At 39.3% G+C, this 13,017-nt stretch overlaps 2 protein-coding genes across 2 annotated transcripts in view; both read right to left on the bottom strand.

Annotated features, from left to right (window-relative positions):
* Window positions 1–592: 592 nt before the first annotated feature.
* On the bottom strand, window positions 593–3,208 carry LOC107674789 (uncharacterized). The gene is made up of 2 exons (XM_016468893.1): window positions 1,726–3,208; window positions 593–1,047 (listed from the first exon to the last, which is right to left on the bottom strand). The coding sequence occupies exons 1-2, from the start codon at window positions 3,052–3,054 to the stop codon at window positions 787–789; spliced, it is 1,590 nt and encodes a 529-aa protein (XP_016324379.1). The 5' UTR covers window positions 3,055–3,208; the 3' UTR covers window positions 593–786.
* Window positions 3,209–7,659: 4,451 nt separating this feature from the next.
* LOC107674788 (zinc finger CCHC domain-containing protein 8-like) overlaps window positions 7,660–13,017 on the bottom strand; it is a 12,018-nt gene continuing 6,660 nt past the window's right edge. The window contains exons 11-14 of the mRNA XM_016468892.1: window positions 10,479–10,588; window positions 9,677–9,763; window positions 9,472–9,580; window positions 7,660–8,909 (exon numbers count right to left, since the gene is read on the bottom strand). Of these exons, the coding sequence (XP_016324378.1) occupies window positions 8,065–8,909; window positions 9,472–9,580; window positions 9,677–9,763; window positions 10,479–10,588 (1,151 nt within the window). The 3' untranslated portion in view covers window positions 7,660–8,064. The remainder of the gene's footprint in view (window positions 8,910–9,471; window positions 9,581–9,676; window positions 9,764–10,478; window positions 10,589–13,017) is intronic.

Genomic DNA, 13,017 nt, shown 5'->3' with positions numbered 1-13,017 from the left:
GGAGGGCATGAATGGCACAACAGGGGCTGCATGTAGTGCCAAACGGAAGCACCTGACACTCATATATCTCAGGTTCTGCTTTCCTGCACATGTCTCTCCAAAGAAAACGCAGTACAGATTTGTCCACAGGCAGCAAACGGACTTGGTGGAACATACCTTTGATGTCCCCACTGATAGCAACAGTGTGCTGGCGGAATCTCAGGAGGACACCTAGTAAGGATGGTCCCAAAGTTGGCCCTGGTAGCAGCTGATCATTCAAAGACTGTCCTTGATGTTGCAAGGAGCAGTTGAAGACAATTCTGTGTTTACCATTGTGTTGCACCATGTGGTGCGGAATGAACCAGGACTCTGCACTTTGGTCCGCTTCCTCGGCAGTTATCTTAGCCACATAACCAGCTGACTCCAACTTACGGATCTCACTGCAGTAAACTTTAGCCCTCTCAGGATCCCGTGCCAATCTGCGCTCAGTACGCCGTAAACTGGGAAGAACCGCTGTTTTATCTGCATGGAGTAAGCTCAGAGGGGTTCGTCTCAGCAATGGGGTAGCATATCGTTGTATACAGTCCACTGTCACTCTGATGGTGGCATTTTGCAGCAAGGTGTAAGTCTCTTTGTCCTGTTTGGACCTGGTAACCATCTTGGTATTGTATGGGAGGGTGTCAACTTGCCAGAGTCTTTCCACATGATGGATCAGGTCATCACGGGTTGGAACTGTCATAATGGGGAGGCACTGCTGATTTCCCCGTGAGGGCTGCATGGGACTCATCGGGCCTTGGAGAGACCATCCTAGTTGTGTATGAACAGCAATGGGCTACTTACTGGACCTTTGCATATGGGCTGAACTGGTGTCAGGAGATGCGGCATGTCAGACCCAATAAGAAGCAGTGGTTTCACTCTGTCCATAGGAGGCAGTGGCAGGTCCTTCAGGTGTCGATAAGCCTTCTGGAGAGCAGCAACTGGACAGTCGTGCTCTGCTAGACACAGACCGGTAGCAGTGAATGCATTGTGTATAGCAAACTTCCTCATAGGCTTGGATACTGACGACACCTCAAAATATATACCAGAAGGTGAATTTGTTAAAAAATGGTTCAGTGAAACTAATTTGGTCCCACATATTGCAGTATATGTAGGAAAAAATTGGGAAACAAAAGATGTAGGACCAATGATGAAAAAGGCAGAACAAAGCAAGTGGGAACCAACAGAACATCCATTGATTTTTCATTCAGCTAACAAAAATTATATCAAAATCCATAAGGAGACCCATTAATGGCAACATTGTTTAGACATGCTGTGATTGATGCTATGCCACCAGCCTTAAGGAGCAGGCTGGAGGATGCGGTGGGTTTAAACTCTAACACACACAAAGAGTTTTGTGACCATGTGTCTCATGCCGTAGAACAAAACAGAAAAAATGAGCAAAAGCTCAAGAGCCAAGAGAAAGAACTACAGCGAAAACTAACTCAATGGAGACAAAAACCAATACAGAGAGGCCAGAGAGGAAGATAAGTGGGTCAATAAGTGGGTAAAGTATATTGAAGTACAAATTCCTGAAGCACAGCTACCCAAAATCAGAATTTCATTGCACAATGATATATGATCCAGAAAGAGAAAGAAACAAATAAAAAAAATAAAGAAAGAAAAAATAGAATAAATAGGGCAATTCATTTCTGCTATGATGCTACCAAAAAGACTAGCCTTCCTCATAGGCTTGGATACTGACGACACTTCAAAAGATACAGATGATCCTGCGAGTTCAGTGTGGCACTGGTGAATTGTCTGCAAGGGGAGTAATTCAGGGGTACCAGATAATTTAAGCTGCTGCACTACTGGCTGAAGCACTATTGTTCTCTCTGACCCATCATCAAGAACTGCATGTGTTTCCATAGTTCGTTGACCACTGTGTAGAAGGACTTTAACCACTTTCAGCATGACCTTGGGTGAACGGTTAGGACGATCAAGGTAAATCCTGGTAGGTGGCAAACTGACCATGAGAACAGCCCTGGAAGTGTCATTAACAGAATCATGCAGAACTGTAAAATGTAACTCTTTACAGACACCACATGGACGCTTGAGGTTGCAGACCTCCACTGCATGTGTTCGGCCACACCTCCAGCAGCGCTTTCCCTCTTTAATCCAAGTGATAATTTGAGCTGTAGTTAGTTTCTTAAACTGGTCACAGGCATTGAGGTAATGGTCCCTGCTATCACACTGAGGACAGTATGGCCTGGGCTTTGAGCTAGATTTCTGTGCTGCAGCATCAGGGCCCTTTGTGCCTCTCTCACTGGTGAACAGAACAGGTGTAGATCGCTCCTTTGGACGGGTAGATGTTGTAGGTTTACCATGGGACTTGGGTGAGTCACTCTGAAACAAGGCCGCAGCTCGGCTGGAAATGCGTTTCGCCTGGGACTTAATCTCTAACCAGGTGGCCAGATCAGGGAGTGTATAGGTTTTGTCTGTGCCTGTCTGGAGAATACTCTTGCTCAGGCAATATTCAACAAAGCTATCACGACAGGCAGGTGGCAACTTGCTGAGCAGACGATCCACATGAGAGCCACACATGAGCTCGTAACCATTCTGGCCTTCAAGAGTCCTCAACATGCCTACCAATAATTGTACCGATAAGGCAAAGGAGTCAAAAGCATTAGCATCGCCCAGTCTAAGTGGTGGACTGTTCATGATGGCACCCAGCTCGGACTGCACATGTTGTCTTGGCTGCCCATACTTGTCCTGAAGTACCTGCAGCGCAGCTGAGTATGGATGCGGATGATACATGTAGGCTTTAGCTAGCTGCTGAGCACTGGGAAGCTTCAAATGGCTTAACAGGACGTGGTATTTGTACTGCTCACTGAGATAGCTGTGATTACTTAACAAATTGTCCAATGCCAATTTTAACAGGGCAAAGTCACTCTCATTACCACTTTCAAACACTGGTAGCTTAGGTTGTGGGATGCCATAAGCTGAGGCAAACAGTAGCTCTGTACCAGGGTATGCAGAATGTGTGTGGGGGAGGTGCAGGAATGAGGGTGGCTGAGCAAAGCTAGCATTAGGTGGCATAGCTGATGCCTGCTGGCTAGTAACTGGAGGTTGCAGCTGATGTGCATGTGTACTCACTGGAGGTATCAATGATTGATGTATCACATATGGACTTGTAGGCGGCAGTAGTAGGCTGCTGTGGCACAGACAGCATGCTCATACTCATGGGGTGCGCAGCAGTCTAGAGGAAAAGAAACACTCACGGATTCAGTGGTAGGTAATCTCAGCGCAAGTGGTCTAAGTGACAGCTGTGACGCGTCATCCAGCATTATCTGATCAGCTGAGGAAGGCCGTACGGATGATGTCACTGCTGGTGACTGAGTAAAGGGCTGCTGAGACAACGAGGGAGACTGTGGACTCATGGCTGGACTACTCTGATTAGGTTGAGGTGGAGGCAAAGTGCTGGTTGGTGAGCCTGAAGGCACAGGAGTGGCTGAACCAGAATCTTTAGTAAGCATGGAAGATACAAGCTTTGCTATCTCGAGTTCAGTCTCTGCTTGTTGCAGCTTGCGCTGTCTCTGTAGATGCTTGGACAAAGCCTCCTTAACTGCGAGAGCCTCCTCTTGAATGCGCTGAGCTTCTTTTGCTTTTGTCTGCAGCTGCTGATATTCCATGTCAGCGAGTGAGTCCTCCTGTATCTGCTGCCGGAGACTGTCAAACTGTCTCTGCTTAATATTCTCCTCCAAAACAGCAGTCTGGACATTAGAGAGTTCTGGTGGAAGATAAACGCCAGTGGAGGTAATGGAACGCCTACTGGTCCTGGAATGAGAGCTGGTACCGCTGCAAGACGTTTTCCTCGAGCTGCTTCTACGTTGACTGGGACAGGAAGTAGAAGCTTTAGGAGGATGGTCTTCTGTGGGTCGGTAGCCAACCTCATAAGTTTTACTTTCACTTTCGAGATTTGCGATCGCACGTGCTCTGTGTAAACTACAGCGGCAGTACTTACCACACATTTGACAAGATCAGATGCTTGTCAGTGTTGCTCAGTATCTGTAAATCATTCGCCATCATCCTCAGTCATCTCTCCTTACTCTGTTTATGTGGTAAGTGAAATCTTATGTACTGTAATGTAACAGGCTATACTGCTAGCAAGCAGCTAACCATGTCCCTTTTTAGTGGCTTCGCTTGTGTTATTTTATTAGAACACGTTATTTGCTTTCCGTGCCTTTCTGAATACAGACACCAACCCATCCCTGCAATTCACATCCCCTGCACAGCCTGTAACATAACATTTATTTCCATGATTTGCCATTTTCGCTGTTGTCCTCGCTTGTTTCTTCAAAATACCTGCAGAACTTCTGATGATTTGGCTGTGCAGGCTGGCCTAGAACATGGGAGGGTTACGCGGGTATATGCAAATGTTGGGGGCTTAACTATTAGTGATCCCGACTGTAACGTCACAGTCGGTGTTATGTTCTGATTCGCCTATTTTTCAGTGGTCTTTTGCATGCACAAGATTTACTTAAGAAGGGGGAAACAATGGTGTTTGAGGCTCATGGTATGTCATTTCCATGTACAGAACTGTTATTATTCAACTATGCCAAGGTAAATACAGTTTTCCATTCTATGGCACCTTTAATGAGCAGCAGCTCACAGTCAGCCGCCTGAAAGACGATAATAACGGTCATATTTTCAAATTTAGAAAGGCGCGAACAGTTTCATTGGCCAGTTTCCTGGATGACAGCCAGATTAACCAATCATGATCAAAGCAATAGGTAGAACAACAACCTTTTTTTAGAAAGGTAAAACAACCAATAGAAATTGTTTCAGCGTGGTAATGCAGCGAAATGTATTTAGTTTGTTAATGATGATAATATTTTAACATATACCTTTAGATTTTAGAATGTTTCATGATCAAAATATTGTAAAATGCTAATAAAATAATAATAATGATCTTAAATAATTTAACCCTCTACTGCACGCATTATGATAGACCTATAAAAAAAAATATTTGAATCTTTTTCTTTTCTAAGAATGGCTTAACTTGATTAATTTTTGGAAAAAAATATTATTTTAAGGTACTTTATGATATGTTGCCATACGGCAACAGCATACAATAGTGGATCTAACTTAGAATAAGTGTAAGCTTACTTATAATTAATATTTTTCCTCAGAAATGTTGTTTGTGTTGATTCAATTGGTGCTATTATAAGCTTTAACACAGTACTTACTTATAATTGACACCTTATACATACTTTCCAACAACTTGTGCTTTTATTTATTCTATTCTTTTTTTGCTGAATAATGATTTATAATTGTTTTAATTTCATTACATTTTTCATGAATATTATTTAAACTGCAAATTTATACAGTTAAAACAAATATAATACTGTATATAATGTATCATAAAACACTGACATAAAACCAAAAACATTGCAGTTCATGAAAATTCAGCATTATGCAATCTCTTGAGAGGAAGACTATGAACATGACATGTTACAGCTTAACAAATTGCAGCTGACCTTGCTAGCTAGCTAAACTATTGTAATAATGTCATTCCACTATTGCACAGTGTTGCCGCTTGGCAACACATACATTTGAATGATTTACCAAAAACGAATTTTATAAAAACTTTTTTGAGAGGTGAATATGTCATCATAACATCATAACAGTGATGTTTTAGATTTTTTTGTAGAAGTGACACGGACTGGTCCTTGTTTGTTACTGACGTTTTAGTTTGCTTTCAGCAACTACCGACAAGAGACGGCAGTCTGTCAGAAATCTCGCCACAGAAAAAAAATGCATGTCATGTGACTTAATCAAAGCACATCATTGGCTAAACTAAGGTCTTCTCTTTCCAACAAAAAAAACGAGAAAGTTCTCTTAAAGAGACAGTGGCAAGGAAATTAACACAAAGAGTATGTTGCCATATGGCTACACCATAAAAGGCAGATATGTCTTTTGTATGCTGTTGAAGACATTAAATTAATTCAACATACAGATCTTGTAAAAAAACAACAACATTGATTTACAAGTGTTTGTTAACCTTTTTCAACCATTTAGCATTAAACATTTTTTCAACATTGTTTCAACGTTGAAACAACAACTGTCATTATTTCAACCATATTTCAACGTTGAAGGTTGGTCATGTGCCGGCTGGTTTTCAACCGTTCAGCATTAAAGGAACTATTTTTGAAAATAGGCTCATTTTCCAACTCCCCTAGAGTTAAACAGTTGAGTTTTACCGTTTTCGAATCCATTCAGCCGATCTCCGGGTCTGACGGTAGCACTTTTAGCTGTAGCTTAGCATAGATCATTGAATCTGATTAGACCATTAGCATCTCGCTCAAAAATGACAAAAGAGTTTCTATATTTTTCCTATTTAAAACTTGACTCTTCTGTAGATACATCGTTTACCAAGACTGGCTAAAGTTGCGATTTTCTAGGCTGATATGGCTAAAACTGTTTAACTCTAGGGGAGTTGGAAAATGAGCCTATTTTCAAAAATAGTGGAGTGTTCCTTTAAACGTTGTATCAACGTTAAAACAACTAACCTTATTTCAACCATATTTCAACGTTGAAGGTCGGTCATGTGCTGGCTGGGAAGTCTGCATTGTCCCTTAGGCCTTGCTTAGTGGTAATGCCTTTGCGGCAATGAGCCAAGCTGGAGCATGTCTGCATACTATAGGAATACTGCAGGCATACAGTTAAATCCGTATCATTTGTTAATTCGTTTTTCGTTTTTCGTTCAGGGGTAGAAAAATGAATAAACAGCTTGAATATTCAATTTCTACACATGGCTGGGAATTAAACGGCCCTTTCTGCTGATTGGTCAGTTGAAGCTCAAACCGTGCCCTCATCAGTTCTTCCGTAGTATCACGCAGCCGAATAATAGTCCTCCACTGCTGCAGTTGTAAGGATTCTTAACGCATTTATCGCAACTGCATTTCATCTTTTTTCTTAGGGTTTACAGTGCCTGATTTTGTTTCCAGGCTTAAAAAATACTCTCAGAGGTTGTATAAAACCGGCTAATAAGATCACAGCTTACTAGATCAAAAATGACTGCCAGTTTTTATGGAATATGCAACATACAGTCAATGAGTGGACCATGGGTGTCATTTGAGGGTGAGACTAGGGTTTAGTTGATTAGTTTCAAGGAGCTCTAAAATCCTTCAAGCAATTTTTCCCCTGCTGATATATGGTGTAAGCACAACATTTTGCATGTCAAAAGCATCCTTCTATGTTGACAACCATAGAAAATCTACTTACCGCTTCACACATCCTGCAAAAAGGAAAGATATAAAAGAAACTAAATAAACTTAACATATTAAGAATTAATATTTTAAAAAGCAAAGAATATTAATAAAAAAAAACATCCAGAAAGCCTTTCCTCATAATCTTCCACTTTAAATGTATTATTGTAAACACGCCTTTTCCTTCAAGTTTAACAATTAAGTGGTGAGACCATTATTTTCTGTGGTAATCAACAGCACAGACAGATTAGCTAAACCTTTTCTGAATGTGGGACATTCCTAGCTATAACACCAGTTTGCAACAGGAAAAATAAAGTAATAAGCTGTTGGCAACAAACGGCTAAAAAAAGACAAAAATAAATAAAAATGAGGTAAAAGAGGTAGAGCATAAGAAGCAAAGAAATGCATCAATAAAAGAACTGGGAAATATATCTAAAGTGCAGTGATTTAATTTTACTACCAAGGTCAAGTTAAAACTTTTAATTCAGTGAGAATTTTTAAGAAATTTACACTGAAAGATATTCAGAATAAATTATACAGATGATCTATGGCAGGCATACAAATCAGCATGGCATGAGATGTAGGAGTAACATTTGTAATTACAGAAAGCGGAACAAGAATTAAAAAAAAAAAACATCTACACACAGAACAAGTACCCACAGTCAGTTAATATTTAGGTACAAACCAAATGTAACCTTTCTGTGTTTTTAAAAATCACACAATAGCAGTAAAAAGATACAAAGCACCAAAGTAAAACTACATACAAAAGGACTGTAATAAGAGAAAAAAATAATAATTTCTTGTCCACAGGTGGGCAGTATAAAACAGACGACTTCGATTATTTCTTGTTCTTGGCCTGATTTCTTGGGGAGCCTTTCAGTAAATCTCGAATCTTGAGGTAAACCCCTGTTGCTTCAGCAACCTCTGTAAACTCAGGTGTGTCCTCAAAAGGAATTATTCCCGCAGCAAATCTGCTACGGTGTGGAACGAAAGTTACTTTATTTACAACAGGTTCCTCCATGTCGTCGGCCACTTGCGCATTTGACTCCTGTGTGCTTATCTGAGGAGTGTCTGAAGTTCCATTTGTTGCATCATGATTAGTGTTTTCCTCATAGACTTCATCCAGGACAATAATGTCACTCATCTCCGCTTGCAAATCGATCACTTTTTCATTAATTGAATGTTTTTCCTGGCCATCGCTGGCTGTTTCATCTATCCTCTCATCCTCACATGCATTAGTTACTGGTTCAACAGGTGACATTGGTGTACTTTTGATTTCATATGTAAGACTCGAGTTCCCCATCTTTTCTCCGTTTTCCTCCGAGTCAAGTTTAAGTGAAGTGACGACACTAGGGGAACTTGGGACGGGGGTCTCAGAAGCTCCAGCTTCAGAATCACTGTTGGTTGCAGTATCTGCCTTCTCAAGGGCTGCCCAAAGAAGCCTTTGCTGCTCCTCCAGTTCCTCCAGAGTCAGCCCATCCTCTGACTCTTCCCTCTCAGTCAACCCTCTGGCTTGAGTGGACGGAGAATAATTTGTAGGTGGAGTTGGGGGTGGAGTTCCTTTAGGGATTGGAGGTGTGGATGGAGGCGTTCCCAGCGGCAGAGGTGGAGCAACGCCCAAGGAAGAAGAGCCAGGAGGAAGTGGTGGGGGGAACTGGAAACCATCAGATCTAATGTCATAATCTGTAGGAGGACAAAAATTAAATCATGACATTTTTTCACGATAATTAAGTATTTTTTTAGTGATGCACAAAATTTAAGCAACTGAAAATATTTGGCTGAAAAAATTTACTTTTTGGAGGGCAAAATCATTGAACGATACTGTAACTAGCACTTTAATTAGCACTTCTCAGATGGAGACGTCTTTTTAATGGATCTTCATTTTTATCAACCAAGATCTTTAAGTCTATGCATTTTTTAGTTGATGTGTGAACATAACTTCACTAAACATTATTAGTAGTATATTTATCATTCAATAATCACAAACAATATGGCAACACAATCATCAAAAAAAATAATAATAATCATTTCAGTGCATCACTAGTATTTGTGTAGTATCTTCTGATATGAATACATGAAAAATAGTGTAAGTCACATAGTGAGCTGCAGCAGAAAAAAGGGGATGACAACGCAAGCTGTGTGAAGCATTAGAGCACTTGGCAGTTGGTCAGCTGTAAGTTTATGCATTTCAGAACAATCTGCAGTCATAAAACCTACAGAATCTAGTAACGCTTAAGTTGTGTACCTGATTCTATCTCCATGTCTGATTCGTGGTTTTCTGAATTGGATCTCCATTTCTTTGTCTTCTGGGGTGTGGATTCAGACTCATGACGTCTCTTACTGCAGCTGGAGCCCTGATGAGCACATATCGATGCACAAGGTCATAAATAATTTGGGAAATAAGGATAAAGGCAATAAATTAGAAAAACATTTTTAACAGATGTTTTTACCGTTGGAAAGTTACTGCTTAAAAAAGCAGCAAAATTTTGCTTCCAGTGCTCAGGCTGCATTGGAATAGAACCGAAAGACCGGTAATCCTGTCCAAAAAAAAGAAACCCCCACAAATTAGAACTTAAATAAATTGAGTTTAAATAAAACAGAAACCTAGATAGTGGGAAATAAAGATTTACATCAGTATGCATTAATCATGGACTAGATCATCTTTAATTGCGGGCATACACGCATAAGCATGCAGGTAAATAATATATAACCATACAAACCTGCATTTGTAGATGGTCAGCCTGTAAATTAACTGTTCTAAATTTCCTGAGGAAAATTTCAGTGGTAGGGCTGTGGCAATATCTTTGTTTTGTTAAAATTTTGCTGAAGTATCACCATACCAAGTTCTATTGCGGTACCACACTTTGTGTGTTTGGAAGAATCATTATTGCAGGGGATCTATTTTATATTTTCTTTACAGTCTACATAATTCATTACTAATGGATGATTATTATTATTATTATTATTATACAAAAGTAATGTAACTCTGTCTTTGTTTCTTAACATCAACCCAGTCGTTAAACCATCAATGCAGTTAAAACATTCATTTCTAAGAAAACTGAAGACTTTGACCTCCAAAACTGAAATTATGTCTGCAGTAACAAATGTGAACATTACAAATAAAACTAAAACCCTCTAGACTCCACCAAACTTTAACCATCAAATTCTTTCCATTATGTTCCTCCTTAATGCAGCAGTGCTCGCATAATCCATGCATTGTTTTGTGTCCAATAAATGTGTATGTACACTTACATCTCTTACGTTGGGGGGTGTAGACACATTGAAGCCAGGAAAGTCAACCAGCTTTGAGACATCGTAAGATATCTTTTGGCTGTGGTTGTTTTCATCTTCATCATTTGATCCTTGTGAAGAAAAGTAAAAGAGTCAATGGCAGTTTAGTTCTATTTAAAACACACTATCCTCCTTTAATCGTGCTTATGACAAGAGAAGATCAGGGCCCGTACTCATGAAAAATCTTAGTGCTAAGAGTTGCTCCTAGTAACAAAATTCTAAGAAAATTCTTAGAAATGTGGGTGTTTCCTCTTAAAATTAAAGAAAAGATCCTAGTAAAGAAAAAAGTAATTCAGAAAGCATCTGAACTCTTAAAAGAGGTCTTAAGGTCCAAAATTGTTAGGAGTACGGACGAGGACTTTTAAGAAGCTTGAGAGTTTCTTTAGCAGTGGAGAAAATCAACGAAACATGAAGAGGGAGAAGAAATGTGTTGCACACAATGCATGACAGTGAGTTAACAAGACGCTACACATTTGATGGTTCAGGGATCATGTTTGTGACTGATATTATTAGAGACACATCTCCGACACCGCGCAGAAATGTCATAGCGCCAGAAATGGAAGTAAATCACTACATTAACATATTTGGCAACTGGAAAAATACAACTATGCAGCAGTGATGATTTGGGTCTGTCACAACGTTCTATAAGCAAAGTGATCACACAAACAATTACAGCTAGGCCTGTCACGATAGCCAATAGTGAGCCTGCTCATGTGAAGTCACAGCAGCAAAACACCAATAATTTAATGTAACTATAATAAAATCATTTAATAAAGACACTGAAATATTTTAATATTTAAATGTATTTTTAAAAAATGCTTTGCATTGTGCAAAATTATCTCAAATTATTACTGATGCTTTGAAATTGTATTCTATTGGTATTTCTCCTCGTTTACAGTTGGATCAATGACGTGAACATGAGTTCCATCAACGGCTCCAACAACTCCAGGAAGGCCCACAATCCTCATAAAAGTGGCTTGTTTTTGCAGCATGGTTTGACGGTCAGTTGGAAGGTCAATGAACTGCCATATAGTAGTGGCCAAAATTGATGTCCGGCCTAGGAAATTTGACATCTTCACCCTTATTTAAAAAAAATGTGTTAAAGATTTTGTAAGCATGTTGCATAGTTGCTCAGAGTCAATTGTTTTATTTGTGATAATAATGCAATGAAACACCAAATTGTGCGGTCATAATTTTAGGCCATGCTGTCATACAAAGAAATTATGAACACGTGCAAAAACAAGAGGACCAACGAAATATCAATAACTGATGATGTTGTAGTAAATATCAATGTTGCCAATTTAGTGATTTTGTCACTAGATTTAGTGACTTCCTCACCCCTTTTGAGACTTTTTTCAAAAGCCTAGCAACAAAATCAATTTCTTGGACAAACCTTATCTAGATTCCAAGACTCCCCCACTGATCTATATGTATATAGATCAGTGAACTTGCCATTATGACGTAATCTAGTAACATTTAGCAACTGTTTTAGCTACTTTCAGTTGAAAGCAGTTGGCAACACTGGTCAGTGTTTTTTCCCTCATATTTGAATGGTTTAAGTGAAATGTGGGGTCATTAAAAAAAACCTCCACACATCACTTTTGGCCACTGTTGTGTTTGGTGGGATTAGTGCCACAATATTTAAGACCCTGCTTACTGTGTCATCACCGGTGCATTGCTGCATTTTTCCAATTTTCCAGCCAAAAAAATTTTACTACTTTAATTTCTGCAGTTAGAGGATTGATTTGCAGAGTGGAAGAAGTTCAAAAAGAATTGACTATCTTGGCGATCAAGTTTGTATCATTTTATCAACATATAACTCCAATATGTCATATCTTCGTTGGAAAGTGTCTCTCCTCCTTTTGCTGCCATCTTGTTTCTCCTAACTAGGTTAGGAGACCTCTTCAGCTCTCTTAAATCATTTAGGAGCTGAAGTCTAGTCTTAACACTTAGGAACCTTTATGAATCACACTTATTCTTAAGTCTAGGAATAGGAGTAAAATTACGTCATTCTAAGAATTTTGACACACTTAAGACTACAATTTTACTCTGAGCGGCTTTATACATACGGCCCCTGGAGTTTAGCGATCTTTAATGAAAGCATCATTCAGCTGGTCAGTGTTCTGTCCTGAGATCAACTGTATTGTTTGCGATTGTGATCGCTGAATAAATACACTTACTCACTCGCTGTTGTTTTAATAGAGAAATAGCCTATTGCAATTATGGAATTAGTGGAATTATTAGGAATTTCACTGTTATAATATTTTTCGTTTGTGTTAGCTATTTTCATAATGTAGACAGGGAGATTGCATAAGTCTTTGGTGTTGATTTATATAATAAAAAGCCTATATTAAATCAGTACACTAGATGAGGTAAAATACACCATGTATGTGTCCACATTCTATTGATTTGTGCTTACTGAAGAAAGTGCAATACCTGAAATGCAAAAGTAAATTTCTCAAATGACAACAATCATTACGATTATAATTTTGAGAAAAAA

Source organism: Sinocyclocheilus anshuiensis, unplaced genomic scaffold (genome assembly GCF_001515605.1).
Source record: "Sinocyclocheilus anshuiensis isolate Anshui unplaced genomic scaffold, SAMN03320099.WGS_v1.1 scaffold1596, whole genome shotgun sequence".
Classification (NCBI taxonomy): Eukaryota; Metazoa; Chordata; class Actinopteri; order Cypriniformes; family Cyprinidae; genus Sinocyclocheilus; species Sinocyclocheilus anshuiensis.
Note: the sequence above shows the minus strand (reverse complement) of the source record. Positions and strands in the feature narration are given on the sequence as shown.

Excerpts from the sequence above, each read along its gene's own strand:
- LOC107674789 (XM_016468893.1), bottom strand. The coding sequence starts at position 3,054 with ATGCCACCTAATGCTAGCTTTGCTCAGCCACCCTCATTCCTGCACCTC. Across the intron at positions 1,048-1,725 it reads GATCATCTGTATCTTTTGAA|GTGTCGTCAGTATCCAAGCC; the intron begins GTGTCGTCAGTA and ends ATATATTTTGAG.